The sequence below is a fragment of the Equus quagga genome, chromosome 2 (genome assembly GCF_021613505.1).
Source record: "Equus quagga isolate Etosha38 chromosome 2, UCLA_HA_Equagga_1.0, whole genome shotgun sequence".
Lineage (NCBI taxonomy): Eukaryota > Metazoa > Chordata > Mammalia > Perissodactyla > Equidae > Equus > Equus quagga.
The window spans coordinates 164,295,873-164,323,347 of record NC_060268.1 but is presented as its reverse complement, the minus strand read 5'-3'; the positions used below and the strand labels follow the sequence as shown (position 1 = coordinate 164,323,347).

Sequence of the window (27,475 nt, the reverse complement as noted above, 5' to 3'; positions counted from 1 at the left end):
AAAAAACACAAAAGAAAATTCAATAGTGCTATCATTAATAGCATGGATAGTAGGAAGGCTGCTCAGACAATACCCATTGCTTCACACTTATGGGACAAGTGATTTGTACCCTACTTCCTTATGTGTAACCTGGAACCAAATGCCTTACAGCTTGAAAACTAACAAACTTGTGTAATAATTGACTCACGTAAACTGAGGTAATGAAAAGAACCTGCCCACCTTTCCTGTTGCTGCTCTAAGAAGTTGCTGTTTCTTTTCAAGATCTTCTCTTTTAGCAGCAAGTGCTTGCTGTTCTGCATTCTCCTCTCTCCACAAGTAACTGATCAATAAAAATTAGACTGTCTTTAATTTTAAAGCATTAAGAAGATGCAACAACAGTATACAATTTAGAGTAATATACTGAAATCAAACTTCAATAGTTAATTTATAACTTAAAGACCATTTACCAACCAATAACTAGCATTACTCAAAAAAATTAAGGCATATTTTAGTCTGTACTAACTTTCTTTCACTTTGTAATTCATCTTTCTTATTTTTTACTTCGTAGTATTTTCTGTCCAGTTCTTCTACTCGAGCTTTGACTTCATTAAGATCCTGATCCAGTTTCTATGGAAATACAAATAATTCAAATTTAAAACTGATTTCATGCCAACTAATTCAGTGACAGAAAACAGAACAGTTGCTTCCAGGGGATGAAGAGGGGGATGGGGGGAGGGAAGCAGGAATTACCAGGGAGTATAGGAAACATTTTGAGGTGATAAATAGGTTCCTTATCTTAATTATGGTGACGATTTCAAAGTTGTATACATATGTCAAAAGTTATCAAACTGATACAATTTAAGTTTGTGCAATTTATTATATGTAAATTATACCTCAATGAAGCTATTAAAAAATTCAACTTCATTTTTAAAAAACTGTCTTTAGATGAAAGAGCGTATCTTCAGGAAACATAAACCATAAAATGAATACTCTAGAAAATATTGCTAAAATGAAAATAACTTGTTCATTAATGATCTAAACCTTCCTTCTGTAACACATACTCTAGAATTTTATAGAATCACAAAGCTGAAACTATAATAACCAATATCCAAATAACTGACTACTGGATCAACTACTGTTTTCTACTCCTTCCATAAAATATCCTGACCAAAGCCCAAAGTACACTGGACTCTCAACGCCAGTAGGCTGCTGTCTATTACGCTTGGTCACTTTTCCTACCAGTTGCATTTATGGTTAGAGTTGGTTGTGTTTGCTCCTCACTATGTTTCTGTTTTTTGCTTTGGTTGTGTGTGTGTGTTTACATTAAATATTAAATAAACTGAGAATATGAGTACAAAGGAAAGAGTTTTTTTTAAAAACATGATTTAGTTTTGGACCCACTCAAAGGTGAGTCACTAAAAAGTGAATTAAATAAATGGGCAAATCAACTCTAAAAGACTAGGGAGAAATAATTACACAGTATGTAATATGTAAATATATATATTAATATATACGTACTTTATAACAAAATATAGTAATCCAAAATGTCAAGTCACAAAAAATCAAGGAAAGACTGAGGAACTGGTCCAATAAAGGAATAACAGAAACATGACAACTAAATGTAATACATGATCCTAGATTGAATCCTGAATTCTGTTCTCACCCAACTTTAAGGAGAACTGTATTTACATGTGTGGCTAATGAGAAAGTCCCCCGAGAACTCCAATCACTACTTACATTCAAAAGAAAGATCTTGGGCTCTCCATCAAAAGATTAGTACACACTGTGGTGGGGGACATTACTAATGGGGGAAGCTATGCATGTGTGGGGGTAGAGGGTATATGGGAAATCTCCGTACCTTCCTCTCAATTTTGCTATGACCTAAAACTGATCTAAAAAATAAAGTCTTAAAAAAAAGACTGGCACATGAATATACATTTATCTGTTTAAAATACAATATAGTCATGCTTTGCTTAACAACAGGGATAGGTTCTGATAAATGTGCCACTAGGTGCTTCTGCCACTGTGCGAACATCATAGTGCATACTCACACAAACCTAGATGGCACAGCCTATTACACACCTACACTATACGGTACTCATCTTATGGGACCACAGTCGTATATGCAATCCATCGTCACCAAAACATCGTTATGTGGCATGTAACTGTATTTAAGATATATACAAATATCTGTATGCTTACGTGTGTGTAAACACAAATATTACATGTAAAAAAATATAAATATATACATATATGTACATAAAAATTTTATGCTTTTAGTGATTTTTTTTTGATCAACCAACCACCAACTGGTACAGATCTCAAGGGGTAAGAGGGTTCCTCTGTGTATGTACATATATACCTTCTTCACTCTACAACTGTCCTATACACTCCCTTCTCATCACTTCTTTCATGCCCTAATCACCTATATACAGCCACACATACCACTTAAGACAGCATTTCTCCCCGTTTCTCATTTTACACGTAAGATCTTTCTTACTCTGGAAGTGATGATTTATCTTCTACTTCAATTTTTAAGGAAATGCTAGCTAAACATGCATAGTAAATAATGTTTAATTCATTTAGAAAATGTTATAAAATCACCACCACTTCAACCAACAAAAAATACATGCTGCAGGGGCTGGCCCGTGGCTGAGTGGTTAAGTTCGCGCGCTCCGCTGCAGGCGGCCCAGTGTTTTGTTGGTTCGAATCCTGGGCGCGGACATGGCACTGCTCATCAAACCACGCTGAGGCAGCGTCCCACATACCACAACTAGAAGGACCCACAATGAAGAATATACAACTACGTACCGGGGGGCTTTGGGGAGAAAAAGGAAATAATAAAATCTTAAAAAAAAAAAAAAAATGCTGCAGTAAGTTATTAAATTGAGAAAATTACACTAGAATATAAAATAGAAAAATTTTTAAATAAGTTACTATAAAGTTGTTTTAGACTCATATATCATGTTAAAATTAGGGGTAGTTCAGGTACATTCTACCAAGTCATAAAAATATATTTTAAAATATACTCAATCTATATAGACACTCACTGATATGGAAAAAAATCATTCTTTAAAAAAGAGAACTACCATATATATAATATTAAATTGTGCCGGTCTTTTCAAAATAAGTACTTGTATATAAGATTAGCATGTAAAATTTTTTAAAATAAAATTTAAAGAAATAGGTAAAAATTGTACGTTTATGTCTTCTGAAAGATTTCCAGAAAGCAGCTATAAAAGTTCTTACATTATACTGCTCCAGATTTTTCTCTTTATTTGCCTCAGTGTCCTCCAAATCTTTATGTATAGCAGCAATTTGTCTTTTCTTGTCATTAATCGCCTGATCTAAAGACTTGAGTTCCTTTTTAATCCACTTATCCCTTTCTTCTTTTGATGTAAACTGGCTTCCTCGCCCCTGCTTTGCATAAAGATCCGTTCTTTCCTGGGTAGCTTGAGCCAATCTACACAAGACAGAAGAGAATGGATTGAAAAGAACAGGAAATAATCAAGTTTAACTGCAATCACTATGTCAAGAGTACACAGAGACAATAGCTATTGTTTTAATGTTTTTTTCCTTTTGAGGAAGATTAGCCCTGAGCTAACATCTGTACCCATCTTCCTCTACTTTATACATGGGACACCTGCCACAGCATGGCTTGTCAAGCGGTGCCATGTCTGCACGCGGGATCCGAACCTGCGAACCCTGGGCTGCCAAAACGGAACATGCGCACTTAATGGCTGAGCCACTGGGTCGGCCCAACAATAGCTATTTTTTAAATTCCATAAAAAAAGAATTAAATAAACAAAGCAACTGATATAGAGCTCCCTGGACTAGATCTGCAGAATATTAATTTAACTTAGAAATCACAGTTAAAGTCAGGTAAAATAGTCCATACCCTAAGGATTTCAGGCAGACAATGTCTTCACTCCAGGTCTGAGTTAGCCAGTAAATCTAGAGACAGTTCTAGTACCCCATCTCAGAAATTTTCGAAAATGTTCCAACTTTATTTAACTATATAAACATTTTCAACTCCTTACAATAAAAGACATTATAAAGGTTAAAAGGCAAGAAAGAGAAAGGCAGAAAACATTTACAGCATGTAGAACAAATACAAGTGCCCAAGTTACATAAAACAACCCTATAAAACAGTAATAAAATAAATTTTAAAAAAAATGGGCAGGGGCTGGCCCCGTGGCTGAGTGCTTAAAGTTCTGCACATTCTGCTTCAGTGGCCTGGTTCAGATCCTGGGTACAGGCCTACTCCACTCATGAGCCATGCTGTAGAGGCATCCCACATACAAAGTGGAGGAAGACTGGCATGGATGTTAGCTCAGGGCTAATCCTCCTCAAGCAAAAAAAAAAAGAGGAAGATTGGCAACCAATGTTAGCTCATGGCAAATCTTCCCCACAAAAAAAAAAAAAGGGGGGGGGGGGGGGCAAAGTATATAAACAGGCAACTCATTAAAACAAACATAAGCGGCATAAAAACATGCTAACACACTAAATGGTGAATTCAGCAAACAGCAAATCCAATCTACAGATAAAGACGAAAATGTCTAGATATTAAAATAGCACTGAGTAGAAAAAAGAAAGTGGCAGAATGATACATACAGTAAGATGTCATTTGGGTAAAAGAACAAACGTGGTTTTCAAAAGCCCAATAATATGTAGCTATGTTATCACAAACAAATTATTTAACCTCTCAGAGCCTCAAGTATGTTGTATTTAAAGTGGGTATAACGTGCACATCCTATGGCTGATGAGTAGAAAACATGTAGACAATAATGCGTGGCCAACAGTAGTTGTTTAACATTGGCTATTACTTTCAAATAGGTATTTAAATTTTGTTCTTAATTACTGTGCCTTCTTAACCCATAACTATTTAGGTTCGAAAGAAGAATTAAATAGAAAGTTAAAAGCGTTGGTGAAAAAAATCCCAGACCTAGCAATTCCTCGCTCTTCTTTTTCTTTTACACTGTTGAATTTAGGTTCCGTTTCTGCCAGTTCTTTCTGCTTTTCCTCTATTTTTTCAAGCAGCTTCTGCCTTTCTTTCAATAAGCGTTTCTGTAAATAAAGCAAGATAAATAAAAATGTAATCTACTTAAAAATTTTTGCTTTATTTATACGTCCAGCATAAAATGTTTCCTCATGAAAAAAATTCATGAAAGAAATGATCCTGCAATACACAACTAATTTTTAAACGTAAGAAATAGAGATATTACTGAGTTGCCACCCAAGTACAAATTATTTTAACATGCCAAATCTTTTACAAAAATTCAAGCATGCACCCTGTCACAGAAAGGCCTATTTTCTGCAGTTTCTACTCAACTCAATGTTTACGTCTTTTATTTTCAACATTTAACTTACCCTCTGTTCACTATTGCCTGCCAGTTCATCTTGTAAATCCTTGGCTTTAAGCTCCAACTTAGTCCTCTGCTTAATCTGTTCTTGTCTTTCAGCACTGAGCTGCTCCTTTTCTTCTTTCATGGCTGAAATTTTTGTTTTCAGTTCTCTAACTTGGCGCTCAATATCCTATTCAAAACATATCCAACAGAAATGAGTCAGGCAACTAAAAGTATAACAGCAGAATTGTGACACCACTAGTTCTGTCCCTTCCTTTTCTTTCATTTACACTTTCAGTACTACTGTCTTTCCAATACTCAATTCCAGTGACACTGGCTTGAAGTTACTATTCTGTAATTCTGTACAAAAGAGTTTACTGTGGTCAAAAAATATGAGTTATCCTAAGCCTAGTTTATAATCTTACCTCCATTTTATCTCTCGCATCCTGCTGGGCATCTCTTAATTGTCTGGATTTTTCTCCACTAGTCTCTCGCTTAGCAGAAAGCTGGGGGGAAAAAAAACCAAGCTATGATTTCTAACTCATTCTGTATTTGTTTAACATTTCATAATTAGTAAAGTTTTTTAATATCTGACAAAATAAAAAGTAATCATTCACTTAAAAATTTTATTGGTTTTCTTTAAACAGAATACTCCTTTAGTTTTAAGTATACCTAAAACAAATTTTTATACAAAGTATCAGCAATATTAATTACAAATAACATTTTAAAAAGCCAAGGAAAAAAGCTTTCAAGGTGGCATCCCCTCATCCTGGTCTGCCTGACACCACCACCTGATTATATTTCAGATATGATGACAGCAAGGACCACATCAGTCTCATTTTCCTTGGAGTAAACTGAAAGAACAAATTTGCTGACTAATAAACTCATTACGTTTAAAAATTTTTAAGTTTCTATTTAAAAGTCATTGAAAAGTGAAAGCATAACATGAGTTTAACATATTAATAAAAATAAAATTAATCTGAATTTAAGTGGCAAAGGTAGATATTTTACCTCATCAAGTTTAGCACGAGTCTCGTTAAGTTCCTGATTGTAAATGGTATATTCCAGGGCTCGTCTCATTTTATCCCACTTCTGATACTGAGCTAGTTCTTCCTTTTCTTCCTCCAAGGTATGTAATCTCTCTTCAATGTATTTTAACAACTCATTGATCTTTTCCCGTTTGCCCTCTTGAAAAAAAATGGGAGGGGTGAAGGAGTTGAATAAAATTTTTATGTAATAATATCATTTCTCAAATATACCATGAGTTAAACTTAATCTTAAGAACTATAGCATTATTGGGCCCGCCCAGTGGCGCAGCAGTTAAGTTCGCACGTTCTGCTTTGGTGGCCCAGAGTTCACTGGTTTGGATTCCAGGTGCGGACCTACGCACTGCTTGTCAAGCCATGCTGTGGCAGGCATCCCACATACAAAGTAGAGGAAGATGTGCATGGATGTTAGCTCAGGGCCAATATTCCTCAGCAAAAAGAGGAAGGTTGGCAGCAGATGTTAGCTCAGGGTGAATCTTCCTCAACAACAACAAAAAGAACTAAAAAAAAAAAAACCCTACTATCATTAGTGTCACTGACTCTCAATTTTCATAATAGCATTATCCGTAGCTGCCATATATTGAATACCTACTATATTCCAATCATGGCGCTACTTTGCTCCTCCTCTATCCACCACCACAAGCTATGAAATAGGAATTTACTGATGGGGAAGCTTTGGGCTAGAGAGATAAAAGTCTAAAGTCACAATGTCAGTTAATTATTAGTCAGATTTTGAACACAGGACTGTCTGACTCTAAGTCATGACAGGACAAAGCACTTGAAACGCAAAGCAGGGTTTCCATAATAAATGTACTAATGAATATTCTAAGTTCAAAGTTTTACATTTACTTGCTCCAGAACAACTTAAAATCTAACGCCAACTGACACTCCTGTACCTTTTTTTTGAGGAATGCATCCAAATTTGTTATCCTCACTAACAATGATGAGGATGTCAGAGGCACAAAGCAGACGACCTACAAAGGCACTATTATCTCACAGTAGCAATTCTTTATTCAAAGAGAGAAATTATTGGAAATCTCAAACCTTAAACTGCCTCAAACTAATTTTCTGTCTTTTCAGTACACAGGCAATTATCATACAATATATACCTGAGAACAGATACAACTCCTTTCAACTATCTTAACACAATAAAAAGTTCACAACAAAAAGAACTAAGGTAGAATCTCACATTTATTTTACCTGTTTCTTTCATTAAAGAGATGCTTTCTTCTTTTCGTTCATCATATACTCTAGTACCAGCCACTTCTCTTAATAGCTTTAGTCTCTGAGAATCTGGTGCTGTCGCCATCTGGTTGATCTAAAAATTTTAGAAAAATAATTATTACACAGTTACAGACTGCTCTTTAAGAACTTTACCTTGAAAGAGTATTCACCTGCTAAGTTTTACATAGAGTATGAGTTCGCTATTGTAATTTGTTAGTATATATACCTAGATACCTGCTATCTCCTTTACTTAAATGAAATTTACCAAACGAAAATCCAAAAAGAATTGATAGGTTCATAAATCTAATTTACGAATAAGATTCTCGAAATTACAAATGAAGAAAGAATATCCCACCACCATTTTTTCTTAGGTAATATGATAAGGTATAAAAGATGAAGTACATTCTAAAAAAACAAGGTAGTTTTACAAAAGGAAACTATCATCTTACATTTTTTTAAAATCTATGATACTGTTAAAAGTATAAACAAAATAGCATGCTTTAAAAATAGACAAAAATAAAGCATATAGGATTGGGGTGAAGGCAATGCTCTTTTAGATGAGGCAGTCATGAATGGCTTATATGAAATGACATATGAGCAGAAACTGAAATGAAGGGGCCTATACTGTATGTATGGAGGGAAGACCCAGATGACCGCTTTTTCAAATCAGTCCCCTTTTAAAGTAATTTCCCTCTTATAAAGACAGTCTTTTCAAAAGACTGTTCTTCTGGTACCTCATTTCCTAATAGTGAAATGCCATACTCTTCCTAATGGCTTCTTCTGCGTGCTCACTTTACAACACATATCTAAAAAAAGCCTCCAATACAAAATAAGTGACATTTTTAAAGAATTTTCCCCCAGGCCAAAAAAACACTACTGAAAACTATTAGGACACTGCAGGGTACACTGTAAGAAAAAAAGTTACATCAGACCTAGTTTAAAGTATATAAGGAAACAGTACAATAATCAGCTAAAGTATAAAGCTACTAAAAACTATAAAAAATATAATCTCTAAAAAGGAAAATAACATATAGCATTATAGTAGATTTCCGGTAATAAAACCTTTTTAGCATTTTAATTGTGATATACTGACTACTATAGAGTATTAATTTTCACAAGCAATTTTTTCAAATGTGATTTTTATAGAATTTCTATTATTCTTAAATGTGATCATTGTAACTTTCACAAACCAAAAATGTCTTCCAGCACAGTGCACCTTAGTAAGTGATACAGGTCACCAACAAAACAAGAGCCATTTTAAACACCTCTGAGGAAACACCTCTATCCCATTATGTGACGGCTCTATTTTGTACTTGATGGCCATATAAAAGGTAACACTAACTTTCATAAAAAATAAACCAAGGCAAAAAGGTCCATTTTCGCTTCAACTTAACTACTAGAATCATTAAATCAAACTCATCATTCAAGTGAATATACTCAAAAAACAAATTCTATAAAAAAGCGACATACAATTTTTTTACCTTTCCTTGTTTAACAATATAATAAGGATTGCTTCGAGAAAAACCAGCACTTTCAAGGAGATTCATCACATCATTTTTCCTGTTAATAAAGACGGAAAATTTTTTTTCAGGTAAGTAACAATCCAACAAATAAGCAAAAAAATGAAGAGACTAACTCCTGGGTTAAGGAGCATGAGAGAGTGCAGAACAGTCATTAAACCACCTGTTGTATCAGCCTCAGAGAATCTTCTGATTCTTATGTTTATGATGTAAGTACTGGTTTGTTGAACAAGAGACAAATATGCGTCACATTTGAGGCAAGTAAAAGAACACTTTCACCCTTTTGTAAAGAAGTTATAAACGTAAAGAAAAATGCTTACGTGACCATTTTCTTGTCTAAGAAATACTGATCCTTTTTGGCACCAATAACTCTTCGAAGTGAAACTTCCTCTTTATCGATCTAAGAAAAAATGGAAAAGCCCAAAGTTAATTTCATAGTAAAAGTGGAAAACTTTTTAATGAGGTCATTTTAGAGTCCTTAACCATAACAACTATTTTGAAATTTCAATTATCTCATTATGCTATGAATGATATGCTATGAATACTCAATTCTTATGACAAAGACATTTTTTTATAACAGCTTGCACATCCCCATTTGTTTACCAGAAAGTTCATTATAATTTTAAGACAAAATTACTATGTAAACTGTAGTTATTTTAAGCACAAATTAAATTATAAAAGCTTAACTACAGCTATAAATAAATGTTTCAAAGCACGAAAAAAATCAGCTGCATCAATAAAATTCTCCACATTATTACGGAAAAGAAAAAGCAGTTACTCACTGGCAACCGGTTGTCCGAATTGTCAAAAATAATCTCCACAAAAGCAGAAATAACACGAGGACCAGTACCCTCCTAAAACATGAGAAAAATAAATGTCATTTAAGTGCTATTTTCATATTCTTTAAATAATGTTAAAGTTTAGGGCATGGTAAGAAGCCTGACTCAATAAACAAAAACTTTAATCAGACTAATACATATCTTTTTTGCCAAAACAGCAAAGACATGGATTAGGATAATACTTCTTAACCAAACAGCTTTTGATTCTGAATTAAAAAATGAGAATTATGCAAGAGACATCAGAGTTAGACATACTCAAGTCTTGCTCTGAAGACCACTTTACTAGAGCACAAGAAACATAGCCACCTAATTCTACCTATTTACTAATACCTAAAACACTTTGACGCTTTTCTCTTATAAACTCATCTTAATGCTGGAAAGGAACCTTAACAAATCATCTTATAATTACTGGAACTCTGGTTTTTTCTTTTTAACATTTGAGACATTCTGTGTAGTTTTAAATCTGCTATGAAAACACATTTAACATGTGTCATATGTGGACCAATTTATGACCTAACCAATTACATACCAAGTCCAGATAATTTCCAGATTCTGGAAACTGTTATTATGTAATGGTTCAATACAACAAAAAATGATGCCTAAAGAGGTTATTTTTTTAATGCCCACCTCAGAAACCTAAAAAGCGATTTTTCTGTAGGGAATCAGTCTTGATTACTTGGCTAAAAATTCCAAATTAAGAATGGAAAAAAAGGTAATGGTTAAAAAAAAAACTTCCTAAGTATGAGACTGTTGAGATACATTGAAAATCTTGCTTTCTGGTCTTAAAATTAATTATAAGCATATTCAAACCAGAAAGATAAACTATACCATTTTATAATTGTCTTTTATAATTTTTATCTTAAAATTACTTTGGTTCATTATTCATAATTATCTAATGAAAAATTCTAACAATTTTCATTACTATAAATATACCACCTCTCATTAGAAAATGTTACCATTTAAGTACAAATATGGCTAAAAATAACAACTTGTATGTCGTTAATTTGCAATGGTTGCTTTTCAATGCTCCCAATTAACTTGTGGTTCTGAGTCTCAAAATTCCTAACCCTCAATCTCAAACTCTTATTTCTCCTCGACAAACTTGCTTCCAGACCCTTATCAGACCATACCCTTAATTAAGAATTTATATGGAAGATATATCCATCTTTAGGCAAATCCTACAATTTTCTTATCATTATGTAAAAATTAGGCCTTTAATTCTGCATTAAATATAGTAGGCTAAATTTCACAGCAGAAAAACTCGCTTAAGAGACTGATTGTCATGTTCACAAAGGATCTGAAACTTGAACAAATGATTCTGTTTACCAGGATTGACAATGTATTTTTAAAAATATATAATAGCAAATTGTCTCAAAGCAGTCTCACTCACATGCAACAAAGCCAATCGCTGTTCTGGACGAAGATGACTAAACTCATCACTGAGAACAAACTGAATTGCTAAAAATAGAAAAACGTAACTGTTAGTCCAGTCTAAAAAAGGATTTATGCCTTATTCATAACTTTCTTTATCTTCATAGAATACAGCGTATCAGGTAATGAACAATGCAGATAAAGTGGATTACCTGTTTCATATAGACAAAAGGAATGCAGAAAATTTGCCTGTACATCAGAGTAATTAGCTAGAAAATGATAATATAAAATAAAAAATATTAAGAAGTTTTCAGTGAAAGACTTAAGGTAAGAAAATAAAAACACTGAGGTACAGGAAGAGACAAGCAGAACTAAGGTCTACCTCTTGAGCAAAGTATACACTGACTAGTGAGGTTAAGACTACATTTGCATTTACCCACCGGACATAAATGACATAAATTAAAGTACTTATCGAAAGAAATAGAGCTAAGTGGGAAATACAAGGAAATGTTTCATATTCCCATCTTCTACTGCATTGCTTGCACTGTCCTTATCTTCTGCAAGAAGCCATTCCTACTTCCAAACAGAACACCTCACTGGACCACCCTGCCCTAGAAATGGAACTCTTTACTCAGCTGTCCTGCTCCCGTCCACCCAAGAGACCTTTGACATTCTAAAAAGAGTGAGTGTGGGGCCAGCCCAGAGGTACAGTGGTTAAGTTCGTGCACTCCACTTCAGTGGCCTGGGGTTCACCGGTTCGGATCCTGGGCATGGACCTACACACCACTCATCAAGCCATGGTATGGCGGAATCCCACATAGAAGAACTGGAAGGACTTACAACTAGGATATACAACTACGTACTGAGGCTTTGGGAAGGAAAAAAAAAGAGGAAGATTGACAACAGATGTTAGTTCAGGTCCAATCGTACTCACCAAAACCATACCTAAAAAAACAGAGGAGCAATCCACCCCAATTCACCCTCCTCTACCTTTAAAAAAATCAATAAATAAAATAAAAGAGTGTGCATGTAAGAATGTATATACTGAGAATGGAGGTGGGGATTGGTTGTCTTTTATACTCACCTTCAGGGGGATGAATTCGAACTGCCTTCACCACCCTGGAGATTATTAAATACTCACTTCCACTCCCATCCTATTCTCTCACCATCACCAAACTACAACCACTGACGGGATATAGAGTACCCTTTAGATTTGTGAGCTCAGAAGGGATAGAGAACTTTGCTCTTACTAAAACCTCCATTTCCTCAAGTGCTACTAACCAAGAGGCTCAAAATTTTTTCAACTTACTCCTTGTACAATCCAATTCTGTTAAAAAGTTTTTTCTCTCCAAAGGATTTGTTAACAGAGGTATTACTAAAATGCATTTTATCTTTAGAGAGAATTTTCGAAGCTCTATTTACTATCTTCAAGCTGAAAGTAGTCTTTGCTTAGCCTATAAAGTTTTTATAGCCTTCTATCCTTTATAAATATAATTGGTTTAGAAAACATCTTCTTAAAGATGAAACAGAATAAGCCATTTTCCAAAACAATGTTAACTGTTCTGCATTTATATACTTACATATATGTGGATTTGCAACATTTATATACTTCACTCAAGTCTAAAAAGCACTGCCATAAAATTGTCTCATTTGTTTCTCACAATCCATCTAAGGCAGGCAGGGCAACCATCTCCATTTTTGAAGTAAAGAGTAATTTGAGAGGTTAAGTGTTTTGCCCAGTCTCATACAGCTAATTAATCACTAGGTATACAGAACTCAGATGCTTATATTCTAAACCCTCTACACTAAACTGCACCCCTGTATAAAGAATTATTTATTGAATTTCATGCAAACATAACCTCCAAAAATCAACTTTTTAAATGAACTACCTGGGTCTTAATATATTTAGAATTCAAAAAACAATACCTACCATAAAAAAAGTTACTTTTTCCAGATCCATTTCGGCCCACTACAAAATTTCAAAAAGTACATGTTATTCTGTATAAAAACCAATAAAATTAAAGCTTTACTGAAAGTATCTGAAAATGCATAAATCCAATTTTCTAACGTACCTTAATATTTGAAATTAAATACAACAGAACAGTGAACAAAGGAAAGCAATAAACAGCCTTAATCACCAAGTGAGTGCAATTTTGGTAGACTTCAGATAGTTTTTTTTCTTAAAGAAATTTATTTCATGATGATTCTTTTGCTCTTTCCCAATAGTTTAAAATTAAAAGGAATAATTATACTAGCTGGCTTTCATAATTTATAATCATAAAACAATGAACATACAATTCTATCTTAATTGTATATAAAAGTATTTTGAACAATTTAAAGATTTACATATTGCTAAAAGTTTAAATACTTAACAACCATTTTAAATTCTCAACCTATTCGTATGTTAAACTGCTTACGATCAGCCCTATATATCATGTGTATTCTCAAGAATCACAAAAGTATAGACAACCATAAGGCACTTGTTTTTACTACTAAATTCAGAAATAAGCAATTTAGCAAAATTTTCATCATTCAGAGTCATGAATAACTATGCCAATTTCTCTCAATCTTGACGAAAATATCCTGAACATATTAGCCCGAGTTACCACCTTCAACGCAAAGTAAATCCTAAAGAGAGAGTTTCTTATGCCAGAAAGTAATGAAGTACCTTTAAAAAATGGAATATAATAGACACAGAGGCCAGCTTGAAGTAGGCTTCCATTGGCTAAATCTAGGACAATTTGAGCACCAAAATAATTAGGTGAACTTAAATGAGTGCTGGGGGGTAATAATTCAGAAGTCCACACTGATAATAAGAAGATAAAGAAATAGCTAGGGAGGGACGGCTCTTGCTTACAGTAGAATACCAAATGCTTAATGTGAAAGGAGTGCTGGAAATGGAAAATCGTCATTTTGCAACCATCAGAATAAAGGTAAGAATTATCAATGGATGCTAATTCTAGGGGGAAATTCTGACAAGGAGCACAATATTTTCATGATCCAGAAGTGTCCCCCATCCCCGTATTATTTATTAGTCGCAAAGAAAAAAACACTAAACACAGTGGAAAAATTGGACACCACCTTGACTGGGTGCTCAAAAGTAACATCATTATCTCCAATATATGCATAATTAGTATCACTGAATTAAGAAAACAAAACTGGGGCCAGCCCCGTGGCCAAGTGGTTAAGTTCTCACGCTCTGCTTAGGCAGCCCAGGGTTTCGCTGGTCCTGATCCTGGGTGTGGACATGGCACCGCTCATCAGGCCACGCTGAGGTGGCATCCCACATAGCACAACCAGAGACACTCACAACTAGAATACACAACTATGTACTGGGGGACTTTGGGGAGAAGAAGAAGAAAAAAGGAAAAACAAATGAGACAGAGTATTTTCAAAATTATAACAAAAGACAACTTTCCTAAAATAAGTGAAAAATTGAATTTGCTGATTAAACCTGTACAATATTTCCCAGAAAAATAATTATACAGAATAATCAACACAAGGTAAGCAAAAACAGTAACATCATCAATAAGAGGGAGATGGACCTCATGTGTCTCCAGATATAACACCCTGAGAAGAAGACATCATTTATGTAATATTTTTCAAAAACAACAATATAAAAGATGAAGGCTGTGGAAATGATCCAGATTCAGGGGACTAAAGAGAAATGACAACTAAATGCAGTACCTGATCCTAAATTAGATCCTGTACTGGAAGGGGAAAGAATGCTATAAAGAACATTTCTGGGTCAATCAACATAACTGGAAAATGAGCAGCAGATTATCATTATATTTACTTAAGTTGATAACTGTATTGTGATTATGAAAAAGACTATCCCTACTCTTAGAAAGTACACATTGAAGTGAGAGGTAAAGAACCTTGATGTACATAACTTACTCCAAGAAAAAAAACCTGTGAGAGTGAGTGCAAATGATAAAGCAAATGGAGAAAATGTTAATAATAGGTAGATCCGGGTATAGGATATATGAGTATTCTCTGCACTGTTCTTATTCAAGCAACTTTTCTGTAAATTTGAAATTATCTCTAAACAAAAGTTTAAAAAGGTAATTTCTCAAAAGAATTACATAAATACTTCAAACCATAATCCATTCATAACTGAAAAATTTTACATTTCTCTTTAAGAATTACTCCTACCCATAAAGTGGAGCATAGAGCAATTTTAAAGATGTTGAATATTTACTGATAAAGATTCAAGTTTATTCTGAAGGAGAAAAAACCAGCAAATTACCAACAGATTACACTACAAACCCATTTTTATTTAAAAAGACATACTTATATAGATGTATACAAACACTGGAGGTGTACTGAGGTAGACAGTTCATATGCGCCCCCAGATTCACCTATCCTGACCCAGGCCTTGACTGCCTGGTAAGAGAGGCTCAGTCTCCCTACATCTCAGGTTGTTTGAGCCTACTCTGGGGGTGCATTCAGGTCAGTTCTGTGAAAACACCAAGGAGGCTATAGTTCCCCAACTTCTTCGGGGGGGTTAGTCCCCAGAGTAACACAATCCAAAAGAATGGGGGAATTAATGCCCTATGTGGTAAATTCTGACTAATGAGAGACAGGAGCCAGCAGACAAAACCCTCTCCATTCCTCTCCCACCTGACCTTTCCAAGGGATGGTGGGTTCGCAAGTCTGTCTGGAAATTATCCAACATGACCGCAAACCAGCTGTGTCTTCTTCATGAAGCTATGACTAGCTCCCCCTTCACTCTTATCCTCAGACTGCACCTTCCCATTAAAGCCTTAGCAGCTAGGCAGACCTCAGGCTCGTTTTTCTGGGAAACCAGGGCTAATACAAGCATAAACCATTAAGAATAGCGATCTCTGGGTAGAAGGATTAGTTTTTAGCTTTTCCATAAAGTTCTATAAGTAACATATATTTCTTTTGTTACAAAGCTAGAAAAAAGGTAACCTTAAAAAGGTATATGCTTGGTTCATTCAAACATCATTCAAATGTCCAATCAGCACAACAGATATTTGCCTTCAAATCTTGTTTTTTTAAGGGAAAAATCATTACACAATCCAAGTGGTCTGCTTTCACAGGATATTTTTAGGGTCAATTGCAGTCTATACTACTTTTGGTCTTTTTTTACAATATTAAAGTACCTGTTTTTAAAATATATTAAACCAACAAAGCCATATTATGTTTTGTTTTTCAGTTAAAATAAACAAAAGAAACAACACTAACACCATTTCCTTTGTAACTGTGACTATTAATCCTAATGTTGCAACCGAAATAGTAAAACGGTTGTCTGATAATAGCCAAAACAAAAATACTTGAAGCCCTACAGACATAATTCAATCATCCCAGGTAATAATGGTCATCATTTTACAGCTCATTTATAAAATTATACAATTGACTTATTTATCTACTTTTAACTTGTAAGAAATAATATACATCTAGTAATTATTCATTTTTCTCCGTTTCTAAAGATTTTCTGATTGATGAAAATCAGAAGACACTTATAAACAAAACATAAGTAATATCCCAGTACAATCAAGCAACCTTTACGGCACACCAATTCAATTAACAATTCTTCAGTCGGTACAGCAGGAGCAAAAAGTATGTTTTCTTTATTCCCAAACTAGAAGGTTGCAAGTGATGTCCTGAGGGCAGATTTTTTTCTCGCCCTCTATTTTTTAAATTAATTATTTATTATTCAGTATTTTATATATTTCAAAATACAGGCTGATTCTCCAAGGTTGTCTGGGAACATCAGCATTCAGTGTTCACCCTTTTCTGATTTCTGTAGGAATCCGACCTCATCCCATACTATGGACTAAATCGGGTCCCTATCAAATTCTTATATTGAGGTCCTAATGCCCAATGTGATGCTTTTTGGAAATGGGGGCCTTGGGGAGAAAATGGGGTCCTCACAATTAGTGCTCTATAAAGAGACACTAAAGCAAAGGCCATGTAAGCATGATTGAGATGGAATCTAGAATCTGACCATGTGGACATCCTGATTGTGGGCTTTAGAACTGAGAAATAACCCTGTTGTTTAAGCCACTCAGTCTATGATATTTTGTTACAGTAGACCTAGCAGATTAATATACCAATATACCTGTTAAGGAGGACACTGTGTAGCAGAAGTCTAACTATGTCAATAATATATTCCATGTTTTTCTGGTGTCTAGAAGCACTGGTTTCATCTATCCTCTAAAAATTCAGCAGAATGTCAGCAAACACTTCCATTGGCTGTGTGAGCAAAATGGATTATCATCCGAAGAACCAACAGACTAAACACTGTATTGTAGGGTAATCAACCATTAGCCCCTTATCCTCACACATTTGCTTTCTCATTTAATCTTCCCAACAGCCCTATGGGATGGGTGTCATTATCTCCTCTTTACAACTGAGAAAACTGAAGCCCCTCAGGGAGGAAAGTTTAAAATAGAATATATGCCAAAACTGGTATTTGAACTCTACTCTATTAGGCTCCGAAGTTTATGCTCTTCTCTCCAAGCTGCAAGGTCTGTCCTTAGACATTCTGACAGGAAAAAAAAATCTAAGAGCAATCTAATTTGTGAGTAAAGATTAGTCATCTTTGAAATAAGGCAAGAGCGAGCATTTTAACTAGGAAATGACTTATCAAGAACAGAAGAGCTCAAATGCTAAATTTAGTGTCACTCATTATAAACTTAAAGCTATTAAAACACACCACACACATACAAGGCTATCCAAATAAAAACGAGTAACTTATGATTGTCTCATCCAAGTATTCCGAATGTATAAAATAAGCAATTCATTCAGTGCAGTCAAGACATTAAGTTATTCCATCTAGAAAAAAACATATAAATTTATGTAACAATAAGACAATTCTTGTCTCCTTCAACCTAGATACAGACAAAATTTAAATGGCTGTATAGATATAAATCTGATCTAGTAAACCATGAACACTTACCAATAACATTATGTTTTGAACTGAAGGGATCTACAATTGTTTGATCTCTATAACTTCGAAAACCCTGGATAATAACCTAATAAACAAAAAGATATTTTTCAGAACACATACACAAAGAAACGTCTAAACCAACATCTTTCTTTTGCACGTCTTCCCTTTCTTGGTTTCTCAGTTAATCCAAGGTAGAAAACTTTCTCAATTTCACATAAGAAAGACTCATTTTGGAAAGTGGTGATTAAAAATCTCCTAAAAACAGTCCCTTCATCAGTAACCACTGCCAGTGCTGTTTTTTTACGAGTTATAATCAGTAACCCGCTAAGGAACTAGGAAAACCCAGTCCACTGTAAGGGCTGGCTGGACCATGAAACATCCCGGGGCTGGAGTAAAAGGCTGGCCTCAGCTTTCCTGCCTCCAGGAGCGGTGGGTGCTCCTTTCAGGGGGACACCCCCCAGCCCCAAAGAGCACACGTCCCAAGAAAGGAGGAGAGCCCAACATCTCCAACAGAGACACTTTCCCCAAAGGGTGGAACGAGCTCGTCCTGGCCGCGGACTCCGGCGCGGGAAGCCCATTTTGACAGAAGTCAACAACGGAACCAGGAGGCGCTACCCGCTCTGCAGAGGAGGATGCCCTGCCCTTCTCCCGGGAATGCAGGGCACGGCCAGCCCCCGGTTAGACTGACACCCCAGCCTGTGGCCCCCGGGGCGCCCACCTCTGCGCACACCCCGCGCCAAAGACCCCCGCGGGGCTCTCCCCGCAGGACCACCCCTGCAGGGACCCAGCTTCTCGCCGGCCCGCCCCCCGGCCTCTCCCGCCCCCAGCCCAGCCGGGAAGGCCTGGTCCCTCCGAAAGGCCCGCCCCGCGCGCCGCTCCGCACCCCTCGGAACTCCCGCCTCCCTCAGACGCGCGCCCTGCGGGGAGGCCCGCGCTGCAGAGGAGCACCCCAAGTCTCAGCGGCCCCCGCGCTCGCGGGGCCTACCCCCTGCCTCCAACCCGGTCCACCCTGCGTGCAGAGGGGTGAAGCCGCGGGGCGCGCCGCCCCCCCCCCCCCCCCCGCCACAAGGAGCGGTCCTCACGGGCCCGTGAGGGGAGAGGGACGCAGGGGCCTCACCTGCTTTATGTACATGGCTCCGCGCCCCTAGCCGGGGAGGCCTCCCCCTCGAGAAGCACTGGCGCGGCCGCAGGGCCAGGTAAGGCGCCGACGGGACCCCTCCCCCCAAGGGCCGCTTGCTCCCCTCCAGCCAAACAAAATGGCGGCGCCCGTGGAGGCGGAGACCGCGCTCGGACGGAACTACCCTCGCGGCCCCCACAGAGCGTAGGGGGAGTCAGGGTCAGGTCTGCTCTTTCTTTTTGGCAAAAGGAGCTTCTACGGCGTCCTTAGGTGAATTTCATTTGATTCTGCAATTTGTCGTTGAATCTTTCCTGAGATTTCCTCAGAAGCTTCACTCGGAAAGGCCTCGATTGTGAGATTGGCCCGCATTCTCTCCGAGCGCGGAGCCAATGGTTGCGTCCAGAAGGGGGGACAGGTTGGCGCCAAAGCCGAGAGTGAGAGTCAGAGAGCCAGTAGCGGGGCGGGCCGCTGCCCACGTGGTCTCGGGCTATATAAAGACGCGGGCCGCCGCCCTCCCCCCCTGCCCCCCCCCCCCCACGCTCGGGTGGCGCCTGGTCCCGACCCCGCGGAATGCTAGTGACGGCTGGCGTTCAGTGTGCGGAATCCCTGCTGCTCCATTATTCTCTATCGCTCTAGGGGCTTTTATAAATTTAGAACGTACCCCCACTGGCTCCAGACCGCCCATTCGCAGGACAGCCCCTAAGGGACTTAAGGCTCGAAAATTTGTTTCAATTACGGGATAATACCCCGGGGGCTGTTCCTGCTCTGCCATTTGCTATAAATCTAGGCAGACTTGGACAATTGCAACAAAAAGAGATTTAACTAAAATTAAAAGCTTTTTTTTTAAAAAAAAAAAACAATCTAAAAGACGTTAGGTTCTAGTGGCAACACTACATGTATCTGATCCGTATCAGTTTTAGGGGAAAATTACTTGGTTAGAAATTGGATCCCTGGGCTGCTGTAAAATTATCTGCTGCTCAATAGCCACTCAAGTCGGTGGGTCCTCGCTGCCCCTCCCGCTGCCATGGGCAATTCCAGCCCTAATTATTTCTAGATTGAACTATTTTTAATAACCTAACTTCATCCCTGTCAGCACCCCTTGGGGCTGGCAGAGTTCTTTATCAAGCCCCAGTCAAATCCTGTCCAGCCCTTGGCTTAAAAAGAAAATCTGTTTAAACATTTCTCCAGGCTTAGTGTCGCTATAGTGTCTAACTGCGGGATTGTGGGCATATATTAATATTTAAAGTTTTACGCGTCCATTTCCTTATCTATAAAATGAGAGTGATAAAACTACTTCATGGTTAGAATTAAAAACAGGATGTGTAAAATAATCCTATTTACCTAAATTACATAGCTATATAGATGAAACGATGGTCATCAAAACGTTTATGATGATCTTCACAGTAATGAGATTTTTACTTCCTTAGACTTTTCCATATTAAATGAATCTTAGGCAATTAGTTTATATAATTTACACAGGCAGAAAAAATAGAGATCAGTGAAAACTTAAAATATAAAAAGGTGATTTTGAGAATTTAACATGCTTGTCTTATTTACATTTATGTATTTATTGTCTGTCTACTACAATATAAATCCAAGAGAGAAGGGACTTTATCTTGTTCTTGCTGTTTCTTTAGTGACTCGTTCCTAGAAAGTACTCAATAAATACTTATGAATGAAAAATCCAGGAAAGGAAAGTAGTTACCACAATGCCTGGCTCATTGATGCCAGCTACTGGTATTTAAAGGCTCCCCATGACCCCATTCTACCCACCTCCCATCCCCATGGCAGCATCATTCTCATCTGGGAAGCATTTAACAGTAGATGACGTGGATCTCCTTTGCAGGAAGGAAAGGTTCATCAAACCCCTGCACTATCCGGGGGCCAAGGGACATTCCCAAATGAAATCAACACCGTAAAGCAGAGAACTACACAATGCCTACTTGCTCACAAGAAAGCAAATGAAAACTGCAGGCTTTTTTTTTTTTTTACATCAAAACATCCCATTAACAACACATAGCATCACATCCTTCAGTGTTTTTACTTTTTCTCCCTCAACTCCACCTTAGGTTGATTCAACATGATCCTCAGACATACTGAAGTGGAAAAAAAGAAAACAAAACAAAAAGAGGCACTAATCGTAGATCTCTTGAAGAATGAACTCTGTTAAATTCCGAAAGCATAGACACACAACAATCATAATCCCTTATATTTGTGTAGCTCTTTACCAACTTCAAAGTGTTATCATGAGTATGGTCTCCCTTGCATTTTTCTCACTATGGTGTAGTAAGGAACAAGGGTGCTTATTATTCCACATTGGGTTGGAAACCCCAGGATCTTCTGCCAATTCCATCTTACTGAATGACCTTAGTTTTCCTATGATTAAAATGGGACCACTCTCTGCCCTTCCAGGCAGCAGAGATGCAGACAGAGCTCTGCTTGGACCAAGAGTCATGCGTGAGTAGGCTGAGGGCTTGACTTTGTGAGTCCCATATCACATTCCAGCTCTATCATTTGCTGATTATATGACCTGGAGGAGAACCTCTTGGAACCTCTATTTCTTCATCTATAAAATGGGGATTATAATGATACCTACTAAAACTTCTGTGCAAATAAATTGAGGTGATTTATGTAAAACAACTTATACAAGAGATAATGTTAGCTATTTTTGTTCATAGTTTATAACCAAGCTCACATCCAGCAAGTCCCTGGGAAAAGACAACAAACAGCTTATATATATCACTCATGTCTAAAATTAGATTATAATGATAATTGTACAACTTTTTGAACATAGTAAAAACCACTGAACTTTAAATGAGTGAATTTTATTGTCTGTGAAATATATCTTAGTAAAGCTGAAAAAAAAATAAAAATTTTCAACTATGAATCTTTAATCCATAACCAGATTTAGACAATGTGCAGATTTATATAGTATACAGATTATCTGGGTCTTTCTAGAACCATTTCATAAAAGACATTGGTGATGTGTGTAATTAAAATACATTATAATTGCAAATATGCTACTGAAATCTCATGTTTATGTTATCTGTACACAAAGCTTTAGCTATTTAGATTAGTGGAGAAATTCACATTTTGGCATGGAACCAAATATGCCATGTTCCAAATTCCCAACTTTGCATTCTATAGTAACTGTATCACTGCAGAATTAAACACAAAATTATATTCTTTAACAATAAGGTATGATGATAAATTTTCCAATTTAATTGATATTTTAAAATGATCTTTTACAATTTAAAAGGTATTAAATAGAAAATCACCAAATTTAGTATAAGAGGTTTTTTTGGGGAAAAAGCAACAAAGTGCAAAAGTGAATTATTTGCTAGGAAGAAAGAGGTTCATGTACTCCCCACACACCTTTTCTAGAACCAGAGCTTTTGCTATAGGCAAGATTTGAAGACCTTAGCCTTAGGGCCAAGATTCTTTCTAATTCCAATTTCACTTTCTGGATAATGTCCTTTGAAGTACACAAATTTTAAATTTTAATGTCGTCTGATTTATCTATTTTTCTTTGGTTGCTAGTGGTTTTGGTGTCATATCTAAGAAAGTATTGCCTAACATTTAGTCCAGTTCTTATAACTGATATTTGTGAAAGGATTCACCTGATCCACTTCACACTGCCTGGAGACCACTTCTGCCAGATACCCTCAAGGCTCACCCCTCACTTCATTTAGGCTTTTGCTCAATTGTCATTTATCAGGAAGGTCTTCTCGACCCCTATCTAAAGGAACACTACCTCCGGGTCACTCACCATAACACTGCTTTGTTTTTCTAAAAGCACACTCCCTCTCTGACATTCTCTCTCCCTCTCTCTCTGTCTCTTTTCCTCTCTGTTTCCTTTTCATTTATTGTATACCCCTGCTCCCACGATGGAATGTATGTTCCTGGAAAAAAAGAACTCTTATTTACTTTGTTAACTGCTAGTTACTCAGTGCCCAGGACAGACTCATAATAGGAGACCAATAGTAATTTTTTAAATTACTGATTCCCCAAATCCTCACCAACACAGTGTTTTTGATCTTTGCAAATCTGAAATGTAGACGATAGTATATTAATGTCTTTTAATTTAATTTGTATTTCTGTGAGTGAGGTTTAGCACCTTTTTATATATTTAAAAATTATTTTTGGGGCCGGCCCAGTGGTTAAGTTCACATGCTCCACTTGGGCAGCCCAGGGTTTCACCAGTTCAGATCCTGGGCACGGACATGATACCACTCACTGAGCCATACGAGGTGGCGTCCAACGTGGCACAACCAGGAGGACCTACAGCTAGAATACACAACTATGTACTAGGGGGGCTTTGGGAAAAAAAAGAAAGATTGGCAACAGATGTTAGCTCAGGTGCCAATCTTTAGAAAAGATTTTTTTTTAATTATCTTTATTTCTTTCTCTGTAAACACCATTGTTTTCAATAGATGCTATTGTAATAAAACAAGTACATACATCTCTTCAAAAAGAGTTATAGATGTCATAGTAGCTTTGGCCATTCTGTACTTTATTGGGGTTTAGAATAGTGCATGTTGAATGAATGAAGAATGAATACTTGAGCCAGCCCTGATGGCCTAGTGGTTAAAGTTTGGTGCTCACACTGCTTTGGCAGCCCAGGTTCAGTTCCTGGTTGTGGAACCATACCACCTGTCTGTCAGTAGCCGTGCTATGGCAACGGCTCACACAGAAGAACTAGAAGGGGGCAGGCCCCGTTGCCAAGTGGTTAAGTTCACGTGCTCCTCTTTGGTGGCCCAGGGTTTCGCCGGTTTGAATCCTGGGTGCGGACATGGCACCGCTCATCAAGCTATGCTGAGGCAGCGTCCTGCATGCCACAACTAGAAGGACCCACAACTACAAATACACAACTGTGCACCAGGGGGCTTTGGAGAGAAAAAGGAAAAATAAAATCTTTAAAGAAAGAAAGAAAGAAGAAGAACTAGAAGGACTTACAACTAGAATATACAGCTATGCAGTGGGGCTTTGGGGAGGGAAAAAAAAAGAATAATACCAAAAAGATAACTGCTAGAAGGTGAAGACAGGCTCCATGAAAGTTTTTGATGTTTGAAAGGTGTCCTCATAATCAAAGAGCATTCCCTAAGCTAAAAGATGAAGAAGAAATGTTTAGCTTACTTGGCAGCTGCCCAGGGACCTTATTTTAGTTTCCTCCACAAGCAGAGCCTGAGATAATGATTTGGAGGCAAGAAGCGATCCCAGGGAGCAGAAGTGATGGAGTGGGAAGAGAGAGATAGGAAGAGAAGAAAAGTCAATAACCTGGAATATTGAAATTTTTACTTGTGTGGGCACTGGGGATCAATCTACTGGGAAACTGCTGAGGAGATGTGTAAAACATACCTCAGGATTGTCACACCAGAGGACAGAGAGACTGAGGCATTCATCTGCCAATTCCCGTCTCATTCATTGAAAATTGCCCTTGGAGGTTTAACTCCCCCATGCTTGGGAATTGACCTGTACTTGGCTGCATAGCCTTCCTCAGCCTCAGAGAAAGAATGGAGGCAGAAGACCAGACAGCTGTCTTGGGGAGAGAGTCTGTCAACATGCTCGGAGCCATCAACAGCCTGCTGCACTGAGCACATGTGTATAGGCTTTCTTTTGTTATTCCTTTTTTTTTTTTTTTGAGGAAGATTAGCCCTGAGCTAACAGCTAACATCTTCTGCCAATCCTCCTCTTTTTGCTGAGGAAGACTGGCCCTGAGCTAACATCCATGCCCATCTGCCTCTATTTTATATGCGGGATGCCTGCCACAGCAGCCACAGCATGGCTTGCATAGGTCCATGCCTGGGACCTGAACCAGCGAACTCTGGGCCACCAAAGCAGAATGTGCGAACTTAACTGCTGCACCACTGGGTTGGCCCCTCTGTTGTTATTCTTTAGTCTTCTATGTCTTTGAATGTTTCCACATGCTTTCGTCTTACCTCACCACCTGGATTTCACCCTCCTAAAGGTTGAATGTTGGCCACTCCAAGGTGCATTATGCAGTCCCTTGGAATTGTATAGTGACTTATGTATGCATCTGTGGATTGTTACCTACAAAATGTGATAATCATGTTTCTGCAAAAAAGGAAGGAAGATATGCTCAAGCACTTTGAAGTTTATACCCAGCTGACTTTGCCCTTTGTTGCCCAGAGCACTGGATTTGCCTTCGTCCCTGCATTTGTGCATCCCAGGGAAGGAAACTAGACAGGTCTCAACAGCCCTGGCCCAGATATCCAGGTGAACGTTAGCTACAGGGAGGTATTGTGCTAAAGAGTTGGGGGCCGTGACATAAAATCTCTGCTGTCTGCGATATGTCTGAAGTCACAGTTACCACCTGAGTTCATTTGTTACAGGGCTAAGGGATGGTCACTGGGATCCTGATTACATTGTATTATCTAAGCTGGTTTTATAGTCGCCATAATAACTTCCAGAGGAGGAAAGCTGGTGAGTTTGCTATCTGGAAGGAGACTGTGTACCAGTGTCAAGGCTTGGCCCTGGCTGGTCTAGACAATGTCACCACGTACAACTGTGTAGACGTCACTGCACAGCTCGTGGGAGCACCATTCCCGTAGTTGTGTAAACAGAGATCTGTAGATAAAGATCTCAAATAGAAGCTCCTTCTGCAAGAGGAAAAGACTGAGAGACAAGAGCATTGGTGGGTGTCTGTGCTCATTGAATGGTGCCAGTTAACTGACCTCTCCCCGCATGACTCTGTCCTGAGGAAGATACTGAAGGCTGGGAGTCTAGTTGGTGAGGTACCAGTCTCCCTTACACAGTGAGTTAATAATAACAGTCATAGCATCTGCCCTATGCCAGACTCTGTGCTAAATAACTCATGGATAATCTCATTTACTCCTCTCAACAACCTGCTTAATAAATGAAGAAACTGAGTTAGAGAAAAAAATGAAGAGGGCGTTAGACTAGGAGAAAGGTGCCCTACTGCTTACTCACTGGTGGACCTTGGGCAAGCCGCTTAGGTCTTCTTCTGGGTGTGACTCAGCGTGAGCTCCATGGATCCCTGCAGCACACGAACTGCTTGTTTCCATTTCACAAGGAGAGCAGTGCAGAATTGAGAGCAGATGTTTAGCAACTTTTATAGCAATTTGACATCCAAATCCACAATCAGGGAACTTGCCTTGTTGATCAAGGGATATACCAGGTGCTGTCTATGAGTCACATGTATTGAGAGCTGTGTATATAGTAGGGCCATGTTGCCATGTGTGATATTTTAAGGTTAGTTGGTCAGCTGTAAACCAAATGCATATAAAAATCTGAGAAAATAAAAGCATTTATTTCTTTTTATAATTTGTTGTTTTTACTTATTAAATATAACACTTTTGAAAAAATTATGTTTAAAGTTTATAGTTTAAAAATATTAGCCAGAGGGGTTGGCCCGGTGGCACAGCAGTTAAGTGTGCACGTTCCACTTCGGCGGCCTGGGGTTCACCAGTGTGGATCATGGGTACGGAGATGGCACAACTTGGCAAGCCATGCTGTGGTAGGCATCCCACGTGTGAAGTAGAGGAAGATGGGCACAGACGTTAGCTCAGGGCCAGTCTTCCTCAGCAAAAAGAGGAGGATTGGCAGAAGATGTTAGCTCAGGGCTAATCTTCCTCAAAAAAAAAAAAAAAATTAGCCAGAGCCAGCCCTGTTGGACTAGTGGATAAAGTTTGGCGTGCTCCGCTTTGGCAGAGTGGGTTTGCTTCCTGGGCACAGAACCACACCACCTGTCTGTCAGTAGCCATGCTGTGGTGGCAGCTCACATAGAAGAACTAGAAGAACTTACAACTAGAATATACAACTGTGTACTGGGGCTTTGGGGAGGAAAAAGAAAAGGAAGATTGGCAACAGGTTTTAGCGCAGGGCGACTCTTTCCCAGAAAAAAAAAAAAAACAAGTAAAAAATATTAGCTAAATTAGGGAAGCAAATTTTCATAATAATATTTAACTGTAATTTATAGGTGTCAAAATAAACATCACTTGACTTCTTTTAATCAAGATAAGACATACTTTTCCTGACACACAGCAGCAGCAATAATAAAACAAATGGTGACTATGAAAATAATTCTGAAGAAATTAAAACAAAAAGAATTAGTACCAGTTTTACTTGGAAGTA

The 27,475-nt window shown here is 37.8% G+C and overlaps 1 protein-coding gene across 1 annotated transcript in view; it reads right to left on the bottom strand.

The window, feature by feature from the left end:
- SMC3 (structural maintenance of chromosomes 3) overlaps window positions 1-19,509 on the bottom strand; it is a 32,760-nt gene extending 13,251 nt beyond the window's left edge. Inside the window, exons 1-15 of the mRNA XM_046654072.1 lie at window positions 19,361-19,509; window positions 18,253-18,328; window positions 13,255-13,293; window positions 11,344-11,411; window positions 9,897-9,968; window positions 9,435-9,514; window positions 9,076-9,154; window positions 7,571-7,688; window positions 6,336-6,511; window positions 5,750-5,830; window positions 5,350-5,514; window positions 4,925-5,046; window positions 3,229-3,442; window positions 503-606; window positions 220-319 (exon numbers count right to left, since the gene is read on the bottom strand). Coding sequence (XP_046510028.1) covers window positions 220-319; window positions 503-606; window positions 3,229-3,442; window positions 4,925-5,046; window positions 5,350-5,514; window positions 5,750-5,830; window positions 6,336-6,511; window positions 7,571-7,688; window positions 9,076-9,154; window positions 9,435-9,514; window positions 9,897-9,968; window positions 11,344-11,411; window positions 13,255-13,293; window positions 18,253-18,328; window positions 19,361-19,375 — 1,509 coding nt within the window. The 5' untranslated portion in view covers window positions 19,376-19,509. The remainder of the gene's footprint in view (window positions 1-219; window positions 320-502; window positions 607-3,228; window positions 3,443-4,924; window positions 5,047-5,349; window positions 5,515-5,749; window positions 5,831-6,335; window positions 6,512-7,570; window positions 7,689-9,075; window positions 9,155-9,434; window positions 9,515-9,896; window positions 9,969-11,343; window positions 11,412-13,254; window positions 13,294-18,252; window positions 18,329-19,360) is intronic.
- Window positions 19,510-27,475: the final 7,966 nt, after the last annotated feature.